Genomic DNA, 22,468 nt, shown 5'->3' with positions numbered 1-22,468 from the left:
GATTGTTATGAGGCTCTTGAAAACAGAAAGCTATTCTTATAAATAAATAAATCGTAGCATATGGATGTGCCTGAGCTTACCTTTTAAAAGGGCTGTACAGTATCTGAAGCAGTCTGGGAATGAAGGTTCACATGCAGATTTACACTGGAAAAAAATAGCTATGCTATTCTGCAGCCAGCATTGTGGACATACTCCTGGACCAACTTCCCATTGTCTCCTGCCACTCTGCAAAATAACTCTGTATAGGCTGAACAACAGAAGTTTTAGTTGGAAATGCAGGAATTATTTCGGGCTTAAGTTCTGCCTGAGCATTGCTGTGTCACAAGTGCCAGGCGCTAGATCCTAGAATGTTGAGCTCAGTCACTGTGCAAACATGCAGCTATGGTTTTTTTTCTAGCTATGCTCTCAAGTGGTCCTAAGGCTATAGAAAGAAGTTTGCTTGTCTTGGCTCTGTCTTTTCTGCTTTTAGCCTTCCAGCCAAGGCAGCATCACCATGTGCTGGTGTTAGTGTTTTTTGTTCTCTTTAGAGAAAAGGGAGGTCACTGCACATTCACAGTGATTCTCCGAATCATTGTCTGTCTGCTGCCAGAGCTGGTGGTAAACTTCTAGATAAACCCCCGAGAGAAAAAATTCCCTTCTGTTAAAGTATGTTACATAAGGGATGAAAATAAAAGCTTAGTACACCAGAAAACCATATTTTAGATTACTTTGGCAAGCAGTGGTAGACAATCACAATGTTGTAACAAATGTGAACCAATGGGTTTTGATCAATATGTAAGAATTTTACTCGTGAGTATAAAAATAAATCACTAAGTTGTATCTGTGCTGTAGTAAATATATTATAGAGCAACTGCCTATCTACAGACATGCAGTTAGAAAGACCTATGGAGAAATGCTTAACTGATACAACTAAAGGTCTGTATGTTACTTACTCCTTTGTCTTTTAATAGATTTCCCAAACTATGATACTTGTTTTGAAAGTGGCTTCTCTGAAGATTCTTCACATTCCACCTTTCTTTGTGAATTCTTATACAAAGTTTCTTCTAATACTGCTAAGCTTCTTACAGAGAAGAAATTAAAAGAAGGTATTTCACTTTTACTTTATGCATTTGAATAATACATGAATATGTATGGTTTGGATGAATTTGGTTCTTTTTAACTTCTTGGATTACTTTTTATAAGATAAAATGTCTTTGACACGACATATCCTTTTTTGATTCAGTAGACCTCTTTCAGATAAAGAAAATACTGATTGTCTTGATCTCTTTATTCAGTGGTTGACAGAGGAAGAAAACCAAACTACTGAAAAATTATTCAGTTAACAAAAGTTACTGATAAATAAAAAACACCTAGAAACACTTCTCACTTACATTTAGATGGTTGCTACTAACTGTCAAAAAGTAGTTTCCATCTAAAATGATAATATTCCAGAAATCGTTTAAAAGTATCACTGAATTTTTAGTAAGAGTCCAAATGGCTAACACCTAGGATATTTCTCAATCTTACAAATTTTGAAAGTATTCCAAGTGGAAATGAGCACTTCCAACAACTTTACAACAAACTGAGCTTTGTGGGGTGAAAATCTGTGTATATCACAGTAGATGTACATGGTCTTCTGTGTCTATCAGTATTCTGTGATTTCTTTTTTTTTTTGAGGGAGATGTTATAATTTTTTTAGCTTTTTTTCCCTTTTTCTCCCCAGTTATCTTCCTATATTTTTCTTCCATATAAACAAACAGATGATGTGGATTTTTAACATCTGGGCTGATTTATGGTTGAGTTTATTGCTCCTAAAATCTTGACAGGGCATCCTGTGTCAGTATACACATGTTTTTGTATGATTATGTCCGTATTCTCATAGTGTATGCCTTTAAGATCATTAGTGGAGATTAAAGCGTGTTAAAACACATAACTCCTATTTAAATATGCTTTTGAAGAATCTGTATGTCAGTGTGGATCCAAATACTCGAAAGCATTGGGTGATCAACAGAACTAATGCCTGATCACATGCATTTCCCAGCAACTTTGTAGTTGTTAACAAAGACACCTGTTGTGGCAGAGGACCGCTGCTGGACCGGACTTTCTTGAGGATTTTTCTGAAACTGCACTGAGCTTATTCAGGAAAGAAACGAATAACTGCAAACCTCACTTTTACTTGCTCCAAGTGCAGACCTTGTCTTCTGTGCTGTGGGTATCTATAGTCATAAAAAAACTTTAAAAAAAAAAAAAACACAACAAAAAAAAAAAACCCTAAGAGAAGTAGAAAGCAGATACTGTTCAAACACAATGGTATGTTATAAGCGCAGTATGAGTTTGTAACTACCTACTGAAGAATTAGCTATAAATGCTCACAGAATGTCTTCTGTAGTACTTTTTGGGGAGAAGCAGTGGGAGTGAGCATCATTAGTAGGATGCCTTAAAAATAATTATGAAGAAATCCCTCTGACAAGAAACAACTGAATTTTGACTGTCTTCCATCATAAGTTTTCAGTAGACAGAAATGAAACTGCTTTGAAAGCTTGTAGTCTATTGCTTAGCATTGCATTTACTACTTGGAGGAACATACAGTAAATGGAGAGGAACCAGATTTCCCTCAGCTCAGATTTTTGGCCTCTGAAATTGTGATAGTGTCTTGTAGATGGTAGATGTTCTGCTGTTTGGTTCTTTTTGGGGATTTTTTGGGGGGGTTTGTTTGCTTTGTTTTTGCATTAATGTTGACTTACCTATAGGTTTGTCAGGACCAATGTTTCTGGGATGGGTGCTTTACATATACATGGGTAGATAGATTTCCCTGACCATTTGCAGTTTAAGAAGACAAATGACAAACAGAACAAGGGAGGAACATGTAATAATAATGTTCTTTCAACACCAACAAAAAAACCCTTGCAATTTTGGATTAGAAACTGCTCTTGCCTGAGGGCTCTAATAATATATCTCAGCCATGTGTAAGAAGTATTATGACAAAAGGGGGTTTTGCTATTTAAAACATAAAACACAATCTTTTTTCCCGTCTGCATTTTTTTCCCTACATCAAGAACTGTTTCTACATTTATAAAATCTCATTAACATGAAGTAACATGGGATATGCATATCACAGATAGTTGGGAATAGGTGGTAACATTTTTTTTTTCCTTCTTACTGTCTTTAGAAAATAGTTTGTTGGTTAGAGTATTAATGTGTGGGAGATACAGTTTCAGTTCCCTCCTCTGCCTGTACAGATTCAAATAAGAAGGTCACATTACTCAAAAAAGTGACCTAGCTGTTTAGTTCTAGAGAAAAGCAATAAGCTCTCCTGTTAAAGCAGTTGTGACTTGCTGCGTACAAATTGAGTTCTCACTGGGCCAGGGAGGGAACACCATTCTCTAACTGGGGATTACAGCACTTGTCTAAATTTTGGGCCCTGTCCCAAAGTACATTGGGCTTTTGATCTACTGATTTTTACTTTTTGTTTTAATGCTGTTTGTGGAAAGGGCTGCAAGCCAGAAGTCTAACCATTAAACTAGAGTTAAGTTCTTCCTCAGTGTTACGAATCTCTAGGCAGTTGTCAGCCTTGCCTTTAGTGCCAAGGGCTAAAAATTTAAGTACTGCGTTTGTTGTCACAGGAATCTGTTATCCCCTTGTGGGCTGAGCCCTAATGGTAAAAGGGCACTCAAGAAATCATTCAGTGCTGTGAATTGAACCCAGGTTTTATAACGGCCAAGTGGAACACCTGGAAATACAGTCCAGTTTTTCATTATGTGGGTTTCATATTGTGCAGGAGAGAGTAAGCCAACTTTGTGTGTACTTCTCATTATAGCAGCATCAGTGGTTTTAGCAGGTTTGCATCACTTTTGAGGAAAGTTGTTAATTAACAGCTGTTGGTGATCAGCAGGAAGAAGGCTCAAACATTAGTTCTGTTCTGCTGCAATGGATCAAAAAATAAAGGTTAGAAGTTTAGTTTTTAGTGTAAAAGGTTTTATGGAGCCCTGTTAAAAGCCTTGACATTCCAAAATGGTCCTTGAGAGTTGTAATAGTTTAATGAATATTGAAGCAGTGATCTATTTTGTAGAATAGGATTTGGGGGATGGGAGGGGGAAAGCTGGGGGACAAAAACCCCTAAACAATCAAAATCTCCAAGTTTGATGCTCAACTCCTGTAAACCTATACATTTTCAAACCCTTTATCTTGTATCTATTTTAATATTTAAAATGTGTATTTAGACAGAATATAGATAGAACTAGATGGCAAGTAGCATGATACAAATAAATACTAATAAAATAGTACAGAGGTGTTTATAAAACATGTATAAATCATATAGCAAATAACAGAAAAACTAATTGAATGAAATATCAGATAACATACTAAGTAAGTATTGGCTAACTACAACTACAGTTTGGTTTTTTGTTTGATTTTTGTGTTTTTCTTCCAGAGCTGTTTTACCAAATTCTCACAAGTACTTTACCAGAATATTTGCAGCTGTGTAGGAATTTTAAGACTGTAGAAGTAAACAGAGTATTTTCTCTTAGGACCTGCTTCTCTGCAGTGGTGGAAATAGATGCACCTCAAATTATATTCTAAGAACGAGATATAAGCTAGAATGAATGCTTGAGTATTTTGAGTAGCAAATAGTCATTAACATGCTATGTTGTGCTGTATTCATATTTCAGGTTCATAAGAAGGAGTAGACATTTCGTCTTAATTAAACATGCCAAATAATGTCTAAGTTGCTCTGAAGATTTTTTTCCTGCACCTTTTTTTTAAGTATAGATGGCAAATACTAGATACTCCAATATATCTAATTCAAAGTTATTTGAAGATAGAATTCTTAACTAGGTAATTTAACCATGCTCAGCAACTGTAAATTGTTACATGTTGAAAGCAGCTTACAAATGTTAGCATTCTGTAAACTGCAGTGTTGCTAAGTGAATTTACCCTTGCCAGGTATATATGTGAATAGCAACAAGAGAGATCTCCAGTTCATTCTGATGTGAACATGCCATCCTGAAATCACTGCAGCTACTGCCTGTCTATGATGGATCCATTTATCTCCCCCAGCATACTGGAATAAATTCTGTACAATTTCATTACTATCTGACATGGGCCTGCAGTACGAGAGAATTGAGATCACCTACTTATGTACCTAGAAAGGGTTGTTCTATTAGTTTTTCTGTTCTTCAGTTTGTCATCCTATACTATTTTGGTAGCATATTTTAAAAAAAAAAAATTAATCGTATTAAATAACACAACTTCTGATAGGGTTTTCCTTGTGTTTTCTAGTAGTGTGCAATGGATACAAGTTTTGGCATGTATGACATTGTTTTTTCTAGACTACTTTAAAAAGCTTTAATTGTTTTCCTTGATCTTGTGACAGTGAGTGGACACCCCAGCATTACCAAAAAAATAAAAGACAGATTGACTTGGTTTTGGCCTCTGGTTCCAGTAACATGAAACAAAGAGTAGCCCTTTTTTTGCTACTGCATACCATGATTCACTCACTCATTTTGCTATCAGCTCTTGTTGAATCTCGTACAACTGGCCTCGACATACCTATCCAGCCTGTCCAGATCCTTCTGCAGAGCCTTTCTACCCTCGAACAGAACAACATTCCCGCCCAACTTGGTCACATCTACAAACTTAGTGAGGGAGCATTCAGTCCCCTCATCCAGATCATTGATAAGGATATTAAACAAGACTGGCCCCAATACCGAGCCGTGGGGAACACCACTTGTCCTTGTAGCTTTCAGTGTTTCTAACCTTGTAGCATGTTTTCTTTTTGCTTCTTTAACTCTCTTCTGCATGTACGTGGTATTGTGTACTAGCTCTTCCCCCATCAAGTTCCACAGCAAGTGAAGTAAAAGAACTTTACCATTGTATAGGGAACTTATGCAGCGATTTAATACACTCATGAAGTAAAAACAAGTGTGTTATATTTGAAATATTCTTTTCTTAAATTACCGTGTGCTAGAGTTTATGTAGGTGAAGTAGTATCAACACAGACATTGACTTCAGCAGGTGAGGAATTCAGTGAGACTGAGATTTCATCATAAATGTATTACTGTTACAACAGACCTATGCATCCTGTGAGGCAACTTCTATAGGAAGAGGTAATTTTTATTATGATGCTAACTGACTTTTCTATTATTTCTTTAATCACAGATTGCAACAAAAGATGGTGCACTTTGGAAAGCGGCTTTCTGAGCTACTATGAAAATGATAAAACTGCCACTCCTAATGGTATGATTGACATCAGTGAAGTTATCTGTCTTGTAGTGCAGAAGTCAGACTTCTTTTTAAATAGAGGGTAGGTTCCCAAATTAATATTTCAATAAAAAAAACTCGGGTATTTCAAAGATTTTATTCTGGTTTTTCAGAGTGGTTCATTTGTTCCTGAATTTTGAACATGCAATTTACAAAACAACTCAGCTTTTTTCTGTTGACTTCAAGAAATAATTGCTAAGTGGTATTTGGGGAGTGTTTTTTTTATAGTGATATAATGAAAATGTTAGGGTAATTTAAAAGGGCAGCATAAATTAGATACATCTGTTTCTTATTAAAACTGTAATGCATATTCTCAGTGCTTAAAAGGTTACATGACGATAAATTGAACAATTAATATTCATTTTTCTTTCTGGGATTGACCTCTGCATCAAGCCAAAACTGTTGCTTTGTTTCTTCCTGATAATCACAGAATCACTAAGGTTGGAAAAGACCTGTAAGATTATCAAGTCCAACCATCAACCCAACACCACCATGCCCACTAAATCATGTCCCACAATGCCATGTCCACGTGTTCCTTGAACACCTCCAGTGATGGTGACTCCACCACCTCCCTGGGCAGCCTGTTCCAATGCTTCACCAATAATAATAATAATAATAATAATAATAATACAGATTAGAGTTCTCCACAATGCTTTTGGGTTTGGTCACAGAGGACAACAATGTAACTGTTGAACATTGTGTTAGTTTGAAGATAACTTTTTTGTGTTTTTTTTTTTCTTTCATAACTCTCTCACGTCCCATTTGTACATTAAAAACATCACGTGGAGATTCACCTAAAACTGAGTTGCATCTCAGTGATACTTGATTTCTTTAGGGCAACATTTTTGTTTAAACTATAATTTGGATCTGTCTAACAAACTCCATAACACTTCCTTTTAAATTTCTTCACGTGTGTGTATGTAAAATAACAAGATCTTTCTAGAGTACAATCCTGTAATGCTCGTAGTTACAAAGCAAAAGTGTCTGCAAACAGTTTATTCAGTAAGCTTCTGGAAAAGATAACGGGAAGAAAGGACTTTAGCTACGACAGAGATAAAGGGTGTGCAGAAGGGAGAAATCCTGAAACATAGTGATGCCTCAACATGCTGTAAAATGCAGTGGAGGTGACTTTCACTTTTCTGCAGTAGCATAGTTTTGTGGTATCTAGATAAAAGAAAAATACCACTTTCTTCTTCTGTCATTGAACCTAACCTATTGCTTGCTACTTCTCCAAATGGTTTCACTTCAGCGGCCGGTCACAACTGGTGTTTCCTAGGGCTCGGTATTGGGGCCGGTCTTGTTTAATATCCTTATCAATGATCTGGATGAGGGGACTGAGTGTTCCCTCACTAAGTTTGTAGATGTGACTAAGTTGGGCGGGAGTATTGTTCTGCTTGAGGGTAGGAAGGCTCTGCAGAGGGATCTGGACAGGCTGGATCGATGGGCCGAGGCCAGTTGTATGAGATTCAACAAGGCCAAGTGCGGAGTCCTGCACTTGGGTCACAACAACCCCATGCAACGCTACAGGCTTGGGGACGAGTGCCTGGAAAGCTGCCCTGCAGGAAAGGACCTGGGGATGTTGATTGACAGCCGGCTGAATATGAACCAGCAGTGTGCCCAGGTGGCCAAGAAGGCCAATGGCATCCTGGCCTGTATCAGAAACAGTGTGGCCAGCAAGAGTAGGGCAGTGAATGTCCCCGCTGTACTCGGCGCTGGTGAGGCCGCACCTCGAATACTGTGTTCACTTTTGGGCCCCTCACTACAAGAAGTACACTGAGGTGCTGGAGCGCGTCCAGAGAAGGGCAACGAAGGTGGTGAGGGGTCTGGAGCCCAAGTCTTATGAGGAGCGGCTGAGAGAGCTGGGGTTGTTCAGTCTGGAGAAGAGGAGGCTGAGGGGAGACCTTATTGCTCTCTATAACTACCTGACAGGAGGTTTTAGAGAGGTGGGTGCTGTTCCCTTCTCCCAAGGGACTAGTGACAGGACAAGAGGAAATGGCCTCAAGTTGCGTCAGGGGAGGTTCAGACTGGATATTAGAAAAAATTTCTTTACTGAAGGGTTTGTCAGACATAGGAACAGGCTGTCCAGGGAGGTGGTGGAGTCACCATCCCTGGAGTTATTTAAAAGACTTGTGGATGAGGCGCTTAGGGACATGGCTTAGTGGTCGATTTGACAGTGTTAGGTTAAGGGTTGGACTTGATGGTCTTACAGGTCTTTTCCAACCTAAATGATTCTATGATTCTACAATACCTAAATTAAAAACATCTTGGCTGAATACTTCACTTTTAGGGAATGACTAACCTCGTGCTGTGCTTTACCTGCAATTGGGTAGTTTTATGAGAAACACCCCTAAATTTAATGTTTCGTGTAGTGAAACAATCAGTCCTTAAAATGTGGATTCTATTAGTCAGAATTAAGTATTTTCGTATAATTTTCAAAGTGGTTATTGAGAATGAGAGAACTGACTCATGTTCAGTTCTCCAGGCTTAGACAAAACTCAATCTCCAGCGTTGAGAGGAAGAAGCATGCTCCATCTATTTGGATTCTAGTGAGAGGTCACCAACAAAATCATACTATAAATTGGTGAACCATAATTTATAAGTTAAAGACTGACCTCAAGCTCCAACAAGATATTTACTTTACAAATTCTGCCCCAGTTTAAACTAGTTTGCTGCTGCTTCTTTTATTATCCTTATTATTTGTCAGTTAAAAATGGAAAACCAGGGTCCATCTTGTTTAAATAATGATATACTTTTTAAAGAGCAAAAAAAATGAAAAACCCCCTCAAAAAAACTTTAAAGAACTTGTTGAGCTACAGCAACTTCAAAGGGTAGTCATAAACATGACAGAACCAAACTATTCCTGGTGGTGGCAGGTTATACAAGGAGTGGCAGTGACCATGCATTTCACCCTAGGAGGTTCAGGCTGGATGATAGGAAAAGCCTCTTCATTAGAAGGGTGGTGGAGAACACAACAGATTGCTGAGAGAAATAGTCGTATCCATCCTTGAAGGTTTTCCAGACTTTTCATTGCTGTTCTGATCTATGGTTAGTGATAGTCCCACTTTGAGCAGGAGATTAGAGCAAGTGACATCTAAAAGTCCCTTTGAACCAACAGATCTATGATTCTGTGGTAACTTGTTTATAACGTACCATTCAATGAGTTGGTCTGCTTATATTAAACCTAAACAAAAAGTTTTGAATGCATCACAAAAATATATTTGCTGAAATCATGTGGACTTGCAAAAGCAAAAGATTTCCTGTGAATTTTAATAACTATATGTAAACATTTTTATTAATTTCAGATTTACTGAAAAAACTATCATGCAGTAGCCTCTAAACACGTATTATTGACCTGAAAAGCACTTTGATCATGTTGTGTTATAAAATACTCTGTTATTAGCTGGGTTGTACTTGTAAGATTGGAGGAGAAATGCAAATGGATTTCATTCTATAGGTATGAAATAATTAAAAAATAGAGAGAGAAACAGGTGTCTACTGTTATGAAGACTAAATACAGCTGCCTTTTTCCTCTTGCTTGCTTCAGGGACATCTTTACCTTTGAAATCTACTTAATGTCAGAACGTGTTTTTCTATTTGGAGCTGAAACTGCATGTTCACAAAGAAAATGGACTTGGGCAATAGCTAAGGTAATACTGATAATTATCTTTTCCAGTTAGGCCAGGAGCCTTTGCATAAACAATAAAGTGTCATTGTTAGCTTAAAATCCTCTGAGAAGCCATTCTTGATGAATACTGATCTATCTCGTGTATAAAGGTTTCTTGTGCAGCAGGAAGAAATAACTTCTGTGGTTTAATGTTTGAAACAAGGTAATAAAATAAAATGGAAAAGGAATTGAAGCATCATTTTAATGCTGACTTTAAGAATACATTAAAGGTGCTCTAGTATAAAGACATATACTATACGAATTTATTTCAGCTGTTTATGGTTACAATTCTTTTTTTTTATTTGGTGAAACAGAATTCATAAAGCAGTACCGTATTTTACAGTACCAAATGCTAATAGTCACATTACTAATTAAATAAATTGTAGTTTAAAAAGCAAAAATGTTTGAATTGTAGAGTACGAATCGAAAAAATACATTATATTTTATATTATAATTTAAGTTTAGTACATATATGGGTTTATGAATGATAAATCTGGAAGTCTTATTTTTTTACTGTGGCCTTCATACTTGAATCTTATAGTTTTGCAATATTTTGGTTTGGTTTTTTAGGGGAAGAGGGTTTTTTTTTCTTCGTCTGACTCACTCCATTTTCTTTGGTAGCATTTTGTTCCCCCTATGGCTGAATGCTTATTAGAGAGAGACTGTGACCTGATTGGCCAGCTGTACTACAAAGATTGCCATAACCTGAATCAGTGGAGAAAAGGCTGGTTTGCTATAGAGAAGTCGAGCCTTTATTTTTGTCTTGAAATTGAGAAAGCTGAAGAAGATTCCATATATCTAAGGAGGTTGCAAGAACTAAGTAAGAATTTTGCTTAACATCTAAAATTCAGGAAATAAACTATGTAATTAATTCACTGTTAAGGAAATTTCTGTTGCATTTTAAAGTCATAAATGTTAGGGAGCTCAGTAACTATTCCTTTGCATGAGCCAGATGCTCTCCCAACTCTCATCTAAATATGGAGTTGTTTCAAGTTCTGTCTTGGGTTTTTTTCCCTACTTGGTGGCACACGCTAGAGAGATTTTTCACAGCTTCATAATGAATGAAGACAATTTTTGTTCTAGTTGCAGTAGTTTCTTTCTTACAAGAGTACAGAACTGAATAATAATATATGACCTTTTGGGATTATTGTCTCATATTTTTGACAGGGCAGAAGTACTCACTGCAGAACATGTTCTCGAGATGATTGACAGGCCTAGTTTTAAAATACTCAAATGTGCTGGAAAAATTATAATTCTCTTGGAAAACTATTTCACAGACTAATACATGCTTTTTCTGAAACTAAAAATGTTCTTTGCTCGATATCATGACGTAGAAAGATAAGGATATTTATACAAATGGTCTTCTATGACCAATTTTATATCATTGTTTGTAATTATGCTTTGAATCCTTCTTAAGCGTATCTGCCGTACTTGTTTTTATATTGGACAAGGCAATATGTTATGTAGGAAAGTAAAAATAATTTAAGATTTTATATTACAGTAACATAGAGAAGATAATTTAGCTCTTTATTGATGATCCTCTTTGTAAATGCTGTCAGATTATGGACTGTTTTGCAGGAACTTGCCTAAACGCCATTGGGCTTTCTACTGTTTATTTACTGCCACCTTACATTTGCTGTGAATAACACCGTGAAGGTGGTTTTTAATCAGGAATATTTTTATGCCTCTAGCTATCTCTTAAGTTGTGAATACTTTTTGATCTTGATTCAGAATTAAAAGATTAGGCAGTAGAACTGTTTCTGATATTAGTTTTGATAATGCAACTGTAATTTCTGCTGCCCTAATCATATAAGCATCCAAAATCTGTGTATTTCTCAAGTATAGAAATGAAACACATATTCAGCTTTTAATTGAAAAACATTTTTGCTTGGGTTTTGATTTTTAAATATTAGTTGTATAAAAGAGTTTTATTTCTTGGAAATAGTATCTATATAATAGTATATATATACGCTCCTATTTTTTCTTTTGATTTCTGGTTTCCCCAAAATAAATCTGCTCCACTATTAAGACTGAATTGTACAACTGAAACTCGCCAAACAATGAATGATCAGAGGAAGTATAGTCACTTAGCTCCTTGATATTTGACTCAGTAAATGTAAATAAGGCCAGGAGTATGTGTGATACAAAGACATGATATAACATACATCAGAATATGTTCGAGCGTCATTGATATTCAGGATTTTACTGTCTCTGGGAATTAGTTGAGATAAGATGTGGATTATATATAAGACCTAAACTTTGAAAGAATTCACTTTTCAGAATTTTGGATTAGCAAAAAAGTTGCATTTAATTTACTGTTTTTAGTATAGTGCACAGTATAGTTTTATAAGCACTGTTACTGGAAACTATCCAGATGTATTTTCTATATTATTTATAATATAGGTGTTTTGCAGGGTGCTTTTTTTTAGCAGGAGTATCATAAGGCAACATAAAGAAAGGTGGCAGTGATCTTTACAGTATAATGTATAACTCACTCTATGTTATTGTAAATATCTGCAGCCATTAGAGTGCAAGTAAATTAATGGATTCAAAAATACAGCTTACTTCTGAATCATTATGTCTTCTAAAACTTGTATTTACAAGTTTAATTTTAATATGATAAAACACTGTAGCACGTTTTCACATTAAAATGTACCTGTTTAACCTTTCTTTATAATTTTCTGTATTAATTTTTCTTGTAAATGTTAGTGTATTGTGGTATTTTGTGGAGTTTTGTTTCTATTATGAGCAGCATTCTTTATTTGAAATGTTTAAGAATTCCATGATCCTTTTGTCACTGAAGAAGCATTTTGAAAAAACATGTCTATATGTGCATTTATGTCTTTGTCTATATATATGTGTCTGTATAGATCATATGAATGTGTATATGTTTTTTTCAGCAATCAGTAGTGTAATGCAAAATGGAGAGAAAATAGATGTCCTGCTGCTCGTTGAAAAAGGAAGGTAAGGTTCCCATCTGAATAAAGCTTTCATCTGCTTTTATATTGATGTCTTTAAATTCTTGCTGATCTGTCATGGAGCTTTTTCACTTGCGGTTGCTAAAGAGAGAGAGTAAATTTGCAGACTTTTTAAAGGAGGGAAAGTCTTTGTGTATTAATTACGTTTTATGTCTGTGTCAGGAAACACTAACAAGTGCTGCTTAATTAAAAGCAGTTTTCCCACTGAGAAAATTATTCCCAGTCAGATTAGTCTGCCAATAACTGTTTCTTCAAAAGGACCTAACTTCTTTTACCCTGTAAAGAAAGAGTACCTCTTTGGAGCATTTACCATTTACTTCTCAATTTTTTTCATCACTCTTACATCCCAGAATTCTGCATCTCAGTCTGTGTAGGTCAGGATTGAGAGGGTATGTATGGTCCCCAAGTTAGTCTTATTGTAATGTCTGATCTCAGTTAGCAACATACTAGCTAGAACAAATCATACTTGTGAAGCAAACATGATGCATGTCTGCTTCCAAGTAGGTAATATTCTGCTGAGATGACTCGGTCAAATACAGTGATATGGGAGGTTGAAACATGAAGTGACGGGTATTTCTGCCTCATATATGGGTACAAATTTAAAGATGAAAGTAAAAATTATTGAAAATAATTCTTATTTTGTAATAGGTTGCAGTTTTTTATTTCAATGATACATTATTAGTCATATGTCTGTGTAAGAAGTGCATCTAGCTCAAGTGCATCTACTCCAATGCACGCAGCATGGGCAGCAAAGAGGAGGAGCTGGAAGCCATTGTGCAGCAGGACAGCAATGACGTGGTTGCTATCACAGAAACATGGTGGGATGACTCGCATGACTGGAGTGCTCCAATAGATGGCTATAAGCTCTTTAGGAGAGAGAGCCAAGGAAGGAGAGGCGGTGGGGTGGCTCTGTATGTTAGGGAGTGTTTTGATTGTATAGAGATCAACGATTGTGATAAGGTTGAGTGCTCATGGGTAAGGATGAGGGGGAAGGCAAACAAGGCAGATATCCTGCTGGGTGTCTGTTATAGACCACCCAGCCAGGATGAAGAAACCGCGAAGTGTTCTACAAGCGACTGGCAGAAGTCTCAGTTGCAAGCCCTTGTTCTTGTGGGGCACTTCAACTTACAGGACGTCTGCTGGAAGTATAACACAGCAGAGAGGAAACAGTCCCGGAGGTTCCTGGAGTGTGTGGAAGATAACTTCCTGACGCAGCTGGTAAGCGAGCCTACCAGAGGAGGTGCCCTGCTTGACCTACTGTTTAAAAACAGAGAGGGTCTGGTGTGAGAAGTGAAGGTCGGAGGCCTTCTTGGGCTTAGCGACCGTGAAATGACAGAATTCTCAATTCTTGGCCAAGTAAGGAGCGGGGTCAGCAATACCACTACGATGGACTTCCGGAGGGCAGACTTTTGCCTTTTCAGGACACTGGTTGAGAGGGTCCCTTGGGAGATGGTCCTGAAGGGCAAAGGGGTCCAGGAAGGCTGGGCCTTCTTCAAGAAGGAAATCTTGAAGGTGCAGGAGCAGGCAGTCCCCATGTGCTGTAAGAAGAGCTGGCAGGGAAGACAACCAGCCTGGCTGAACGGGGAGCTTTTGCTGGGACTCGTTAGGTCATGCAGAGAGGGAGTTAGAAAGGCAAAAGGCCAGGTAGAGCTAGTCCTGGTTAGCAGGGGAGGTCCCGGATGACTGGAAGCTTGCCAGTGTGACGCCCATCTACAAGAAGGGCTGGAAGGAGGATCTGGGAAATACAGGCCTGTCAGCCTGACCTCTGTGCCAGGGAAGATTATGGGGAGGTTCATCTTGAGGGCGCTCATAGGGAATGTGCAGGACAACCAAGGGATCAGGCCCAGCCAACATGGGTTCATGAAAGGCAGGTCCTGCTTGACCAACTTGATCTCCTTCTATGACCAGGTGACCCACCTAGGGCATGAGGGAAAGGCTGTCTGTCGATGTTGTCTACCTGGACTTTAGTAAAGCCTTCAACACTGTCTCCCATAGTATTCCCCTGGCAAAGCTGGCGACTCGTGGCTTAGACAGGTGCACGTTTTGCTGGGTAAAAAACTGGCTGGATGGCCGAGCCCAGAGAGTCGTGGTGAATGGAGCAATATCCAGTTGGCGGCTGGTCACAAGGGGAGTTCCCCAGGGCTCAGTTTTGGGGCCGATCTTGTTTAATATCCTTATCAATGATCTGGATGAGGGGACTGAGTGTTCCCTCACTAAGTTTGTAGATGTGACTAAGTTGGGCGGGAGTGTTGATCTGCTCGAGGGTAGGAAGGCTCTGCAGAGGGATCTGGACAGGCTGGATCGATGGGCTGAGGCCAATTGTACGAGGTTCAACAAGGCCAAGTGCGGAGTCCTGCACTTGGGTCACAACAACCCCATGCAACGTTACAGGCTTGGGGACGAGTGCCTGGAAAGCTCGCTGGTGGAAAAGGACCTGGGGGTGTTGATCAACAGCCGGATGAGTATGAGCCGGCAGTGTGCCCAGGTGGCAGAGAAAACCAACGGCATCCTGGCCTGTATCAGAAACAGTGCAGCCAGCAGGACTAGGGCAGTGATTGTCCCCCCTGTACTCGGTGCTGGTGAGGTTGCCTGTCGAATATTGTGTTCACTTTTGGGCCCCTCACTACAAGAAGGACACTGAGGTGCTGGAGTGTGTCCAGAGAAGGGCGATGAAGGTGGTGAGGGGTCTGGAGCCCAAGTCTTATGAGGAGCGGCTGAGGGAGCTGGGGTTGTTCAGTCTGGAGAAGAGGAGGCTGAGGGGAGACCTCATCGCTCTCTATGATTACCTGCAAGTAGGTTGCAGAGAGGTGGGTGTTGGTCTCTTCTCCAAAGTGACTAGCAACAGGAGAAGAGGAAATGGCCTCAAGTTGCGTCAGGGGAGGTTCAGACTGGATATTAGAAAAAATTTCTTTACTGAGAGAGTGGTGAGACACTGGAACAGGCTGTCCAGGGAGGTGGTGGAGTCACCCTCCCTGGAGGTGTTCAAGGAATGTGTGGACGTGGCATTGTGGGAATGGTTTAATGGGCATGGTGGTGTTTGTTGGTTGATGGTTGGACTTGATGGTCTTACAGGTCTTTTCCAACCGTAGTGATTCTGTGTGATTCTGTGTGAAGTGGTGTAGTGTTTACACAGTCTTCTGAATGGCCAATAATAGGTTAATAAAGGAAGAGTGTTTTCCTCTCTGTGGGGGGAAAAACAAAAAACCCAAACCCACAGATACCTTTGACATCTATTCAGAGTTGGAGAAACTTGTTGGAGAAAATAATTGTAACTTGTGTGTTCTGAATTTTAACTCTTCCTAAGATACTGTTTAAGTTCCAGAATCCAGTAAGGTGACGCAGATCAGAAACAAACACTTTCTCCTTTTGGGTTTTTTCGAAGAAACATATTGAAAGAGTCAGCATTAAGTAAGCTGCATAGACCAACCAGGGAACCAGAGGTATCCTATTCAAGGTGCAGTCCAACAGGTGAATACAAACTGTGCATCTAATTTCATAGATACGAACGCTGAGCAAAACTTATAGTTCCAAGTCAGCTGTTATTATTTCTTTCATTATAATATTTCTATCAGGTGAGAGTAGGTTTTCCCTGAACTGCTTTAATAGTTTAACGGAAATTCTGAACTATTTTCAAATAATTTCAACAGGGGCACCGGATGATTTATGGTGGCCATGAATATGTTTAATTTTTCTTCACTGAAGTCTGTTATAAAGAATTTAATTGCGTAGTGTTCACGTTATCTTAACTATTAAAAGCCATATGGGTATATAAGCTTTGGCATAGTGATTCTTGCTTAGGGTAGGATATTACTCCAAAAGCATCCAGCTGTTCAGCACAGTTGCATGATATTGCAGCTGTAAGAAATTTAATGTGTGTGTGGAAAATTATTAAATATAAAATCACCTTTAACTTTAGACTCAATTATTCTAAATGGAAACAAAACCAGAAATCCTCCTTCTGCCCCTCCAAACCCTAGATCAATTAATTAATACCTTTGAGAAGTCATCAGCATCAACAAAATGATATATCACATTTTCTAGGTTTTCCTATTTTGTCTGTTATTTTATAGCAGTGGTTGTCTAATGCCAATTTTGGCATAGATTGATCACTTGGAAGAGACCCTATATACTGATCTATTGACAACTTTCATGTTAATTTGTTAGTCACTTAAATGCAGGCTGAATGATAAAATCCGAAAAACCAATATGTCAAGAATGAAATAAAACACGTAAGATTTGTCCATAATTAAGAAAAGTTCGACAAAAAAAAACCCCAAACCACCCCCCCAAAAAAAACCAAACCAAAAAACCTTCCCACCCTTTTTACCATAAAGAAATTAACGTCATCAATGTTTTATAACATCTTGCTAAATTTTATTAGAAGAAAACCTTGAGTATTTTCTTACTGAAGCTCATACTGTTCATCTGTTCTTTTTGTAACTGACTTCAAACTAACTTCCCATTACTTACAAGTACTTGTGCCTTTTTTCAGGTCTCAGTCATTGGGTTGATTAATTAGGGAAGATCATACATTACATGTGTCGTACACCTTTTTCTTTGACACTTTCTCCATTGGCTACCGTAGGCAAAAGAATGACTGAAGTTGCTACAAATGGACTTCTCACTTAAGAGTGATTGCATACAGAAGTAAACAGTTTCAGAACTATAAAAACTTCAAGTCTTACCACTGAAATAATTATAATGTAATAAATCTATGAATGCTGGACTTCTTTTAAAAATACTTTGTAAATTTATTTGGATGTTACATTCATGGGGTACGCAAACTGAACGTTCATCTGAGGAGGAGTTTACAATTGATTTTGGGCTACAAGGTGCATAATGCTTTCCAGCTTTTATAAAATACAAGAATTCAGTGAGAATACTACCAAAAGGCATGTGAGATTCTTCTGAAGTGTCTTAGGTATGAATACAATGCCCTCCTGCCCCCCTCCTTTTTTTCCCCCTCTTCCTCTACCCTGTGTTCTACTTAGCACCTTGCTGTTCATTTATTCTCTGACATCTTCAGTGACAGAAGACTCACAGCTCAGAAATATGTGGTAATCATACTATACAAACTGTTGTACATTGCAAAGTAATAGCATATCATGAGAGGCTGAACAAGGCTAAAACATTTTCAAAGCAACAAAACTGTTTCTCTTTTGAAGACTGTTTTTGAAGCTAAGTGTACTTCTTAAATTTTCACAATAATCCTAGACCTTTCCTAATTCTAGATTTTTTTTTCAGATGTCAAAGATGTTTCATGTTTGTCTCTCTCTCTTTGCTAAAGTAAATTAGAGAGGAACACACTCCCCTTTGTAGCACCTATTGAAATTTTATTGCACTCTGATCTCTGTTGGAACGTATTGTCCAACCTTTTAGAACTATCTACAACTCAGCTGGAAATCATTATTTCTCCCTACACTGTTTTCTTATGTTATAATCAGATGGTCATTCGCTTCCTCTTAGGTTCTGCTTTCATAGTTAAAATGCTTCTTGACTTCTTGCTAGACATGGCAAACCATTTTCCAGATTTGTGTCTGACACTTGCCTCTGTCACACAGAGATGTCCTCTGGTTTGCTCCATATTCAGTTTGGGTTTTTGCCCCTTGATCATCTCTCCTATCCATTTGTAAAATTCCTGAAGTGACTGGTGATACTTGGTCTCTTGTTGCGATCCAAACAGAAGTTGCGTAGTAGATAAGTGAAGAAGCTACTCCTGTGTAGCTCAGCAGAGGGATCTGTACACTGAAGAGAGGAAGGGTGTCTGAGACCAACTGAGACCAATTTTAAAATATATATTCTATATATAAAATTTAATGCAAAATCTCTAATGCCATAGTTTAAGGAAAAACAGTTGTGCAGGCAATCCAGTTTCAAATGTTTCTTCTTTTTTTCTGCAATCATTTAAGCTCTCTTTGGTGTTAGTGAACGTTTTCAGACCATGAGTAATCCAGGTGCTGCCTTCCTCCCCTCCCCCACCTGTTACACCTTCTCTTGTAGCTAGCTCTTTCTTATAATAGATGATAAACCTTCCCTACATACTGGCACAATTTCTTTATTCTGATGGTTCATTAATTACAATGCTTTCTTCTTAACCCTTTGATGATAGCAGTAAGATTTCCTGTAAAATGCAGTTAGGAGCACAAAATTCTAGAATCCAGAAATAATCTAAACGTAAGACTCAAATGACTGAAAGGACTTGTGCTTCCAGTATGATGTGCTGGATATAAGACCCTTAATATCCTTTGAAGAAATATTGCTGACCTTTGTTATATATCTGTAAGTATTAGTGGAATTTCCATGCTTTAGTTGGAATTTGATTATTCCTATATAATTTCATAGCAATGCATACCTTCTTAGTACCTCTGTTTTCAGACATGTAGATTATTATAATCACTTGAAAATTGCTGGAGGGCACTGAATTGTGCTGATGTCTGTTTCTCACCCTTCCTCCCCACAACCCTTACCCAGAATAACTTAGTATCACTGCTTTCCCAGCGCAGAGCTGTGCAACAAAGCCTACAGACATAGCTAAAGCTAGAGGACTTTGCAAGATGAGTTAAAGATAAGCCTTTGCACTGTTGTGGATGAAGTGTGCTCATGTATGTTGTTTGTCTGACTACTGGTGCAGAAGGATGTGATGGTAGCCTACGATAAAGTCAAAAAGCTAACAGTAGCTTCCTTGATGTGGAGACTAGGTGATCTTGGACTGCTGCAGTCGTTTGTGTCAATTCAATTACCTCAATTTGCTAAGGCAGAAATCAACATTGGTGAGCCTTCTTGCTTGTTTGAGTACTTAAATTATTAATTTCTTGGGTATGGCCTGTATGTGCTTCACACTTAACACAGCAAAAACTCTGCTATTATTCACCATGTAGTCACTCTTGCTAACTATTTGTTACAAAGTGTGTGCTCTTTATCAATTTTTTGAACTGGAAGATGTAGCACATATATAAATATACTGCAGAAGGCACTGAATTTATATTGTAGGAATGCATTTCAGTTCAGAGTCTGTGCAAAGTAGTTAGTCTGCATGATAGGTAGATCTTTGTAAATATTGCAGTAAAAATTCTTTCAAACATGATTACTTCTATAAGCTTAGAAGTATTCTTGACATTAAGTTGCTCAGTTTTGTGGTACATGGAACACCAGTACACTTCAGCCTGTGTGTTTATGCTTAGTCTTAAGACTTGCATTTAATATAACTTTGTTTTGATAATAGCAATTAGTTCAGTGAGAAATACATGTATTTGTTATTACTACTGTCTCTGAAAACTGTGTGGAAGAGATGATGACATTGACATGAAAAGCAGAAGCTAGATCTGCAAAGCTGTCTCTGTTACTTCATGAAGTTCTGTAGAAGACTTCTGCTGTGCTTTCAAGAAAGTTCTGCTTTCCCGCTGGTAACTATTTCCCCTTTCCTTTTCATACCACCTTCCGGGTTCATGGAGATCAACACATGGTTTCCAAGAAGGAAAAATGTGGTGTTAAGTTTGGCTGAAAGTGTTAAAATTAGAAGGAATGCTTAAACTTCTTATTCGTACATTGTTGTATGTTTTTATGATTTAAATGTACCCTAGGTGTGTGCTCTCTCTGCCAAAAATACTGCAGTTTGAGATTAGCTTTCTAAGCCATTTCCACAGTAAATTGAATTCTGAACTGTGTCTGGTACTTGTTTCATTTTCTTTTCTCCCTTCTCTTTTATGGTGTTGTAGTAAATGCTGAAATTGCTTCTCTGACTTACCTGACTGACTTAGGTGACCGCTCTGGAGATTTTTGACTGGGCAAAGTTGCTAATTTTTTTGAAAATAATTAGTTGCCTTCCATGAACAATCTGAGTTCCACAATAGCAGCAAGATTTTACATATTCATATTTTTTACCATCAGCTTCAGTTTTGGGCCCTTCACTACAAGAAGGACACTGAGGTGCTGGAGCGTGTCCAGAGAAGGGCATCGAAGCTGGTGAGGGGTCTGGAGCACAAGTCTTATGAGGAGCGGCTGAGGGAACTGGGGTTATTCAGCCTGGAGAAGAGGAGGCTGAGGGGAGACATTATTGCTCTCTACAACTATCTGAAAGGAGGTTGCAGAGAGGTGGGTGTTGGTCTCTTCTCCCAAGTGACGAGTGACAGGACAAGAGGAAATGGCCTCAAGTTGCGTCAGGGGAGGTTTAGGCTGGATATGAGGAAAAATTTCTTCACTGAGAGAGGGGTGAAACATTGGAACAGTCTGCCCAGGGAGGTGGTGGAGTCACCCTCCCTGGAGGTGTTCAAGGAAGGTGTGGATGTGGCACTGTGGGATATGGTTTAACGGGCACGGTGGTGTTGGGTTGGACTTGATGATCTTACAGGTCTTTTCCAACCTTAGTGATTCTGTGAACTTCTCTTTCATGACTACGTTGGTGCTATAGGACTGCTACTTAAAGAGATACCCCATTTTCTTTGTTAATTATTAAGTAACCTCTTCCTCTGTAATTTGTATTTAACTCAACAGCTTTTCAAATTTTAGAAAACAGTGAAAGCATCATCTCTTGGTACTTCTGATATTTTTTTTCTAATGTGATGCATTGAGGGGAAGATGGGAAGATCCATTGAATACAAGATGGTCTTTTTCACATGGTTTAGGTAATATATCACGACAGTTGATTGACAGGCACATGATTTAGACTTTCATATCTCTGAGAAAATACAGATAAATTTAAATTACCTTTGGAGTTCAATACACTACTGTATTTCCTCTCTCTTACACTGGTACTAATTCACTGATATGCAGCAGAGTTGCCCTTTTCTTGTTTAGAAGTAATAATATTTTCACTTTACAGTATGCTGCTTCCTGTACTTATCATAATTCTTCAGATAACAAAAAAATAATCTGTTGAGACTTCCATTTATCCTTTTGCCTAATACTGTAATGCGAATCCTGCTGTTTTGCAGGGAAAATAAAAAGACAGTAATATACATATATGTGTGCATCTCTTGTTGGGAAGCAACATAAATCTTTTATAAATCATAGACCTAACCTCTGCTGATCTGTGAATAATAGTACTAAAGGAATAGTGTAACATGCACTGTCAGACTCCTTTCCATTCAGTTCAACCTTTTTCATTTCCTCTTTTATATGGCTACAGCAATACCAGAGGATGTCAGGGTGATGTGTTGTTTGGAAGCCATTGCTTGAGAACCACCCATGTAGCATATCTATTGTGACAGGTGTTCAGAAAATGTTTGAAAGCATTGAATTAGGTACACTTATTTTGCTGTAAAAATTTGAGAGCTTTATGCAAATTATTGTTTTTTCTTAGTGGAAGAAAGAGGCTGAGTGTTTCTCCTAGCCAGGCATGTGTCGTGGTTAATATGACTTTTGAAGTCATGAAGTAGAGGCTTTTTAAAAAGGGGCTTCAATAAGAAGGGGGTGTTGGTCAACAGCCAGCTGAAGATGAGCCAGCAGTGTGCCCAAGTGGCCAAGAAGGCCAACGGCATCCTGGCCTGTATCAGAAATAGTGTGGCCAGCAGGAGCAGGGAGGTGATCGTGCCCCTGTACTCGGCGCTGATGAGGCTGCACCTCGGATACTGTGTTCAGTTTTGGGCCCCTC

General features: G+C 38.3%; 1 protein-coding gene across 1 annotated transcript in view; it reads left to right on the top strand.

Moving 5' to 3' along the window:
* The window catches only part of ARAP2 (ArfGAP with RhoGAP domain, ankyrin repeat and PH domain 2), a 130,652-nt gene that overhangs the window by 60,426 nt on the left and 47,758 nt on the right, over window positions 1-22,468 (top strand). The window contains exons 14-18 of the mRNA XM_059817809.1: window positions 951-1,085; window positions 6,136-6,280; window positions 9,782-9,884; window positions 10,523-10,721; window positions 12,802-12,865. Of these exons, the coding sequence (XP_059673792.1) occupies window positions 951-1,085; window positions 6,136-6,280; window positions 9,782-9,884; window positions 10,523-10,721; window positions 12,802-12,865 (646 nt within the window). The remainder of the gene's footprint in view (window positions 1-950; window positions 1,086-6,135; window positions 6,281-9,781; window positions 9,885-10,522; window positions 10,722-12,801; window positions 12,866-22,468) is intronic.

This window comes from Gavia stellata, chromosome 5, assembly GCF_030936135.1.
Source record: "Gavia stellata isolate bGavSte3 chromosome 5, bGavSte3.hap2, whole genome shotgun sequence".
Taxonomy (NCBI): domain Eukaryota; kingdom Metazoa; phylum Chordata; class Aves; order Gaviiformes; family Gaviidae; genus Gavia; species Gavia stellata.
This window is presented reverse-complemented; position numbering and strand designations above follow the sequence as displayed.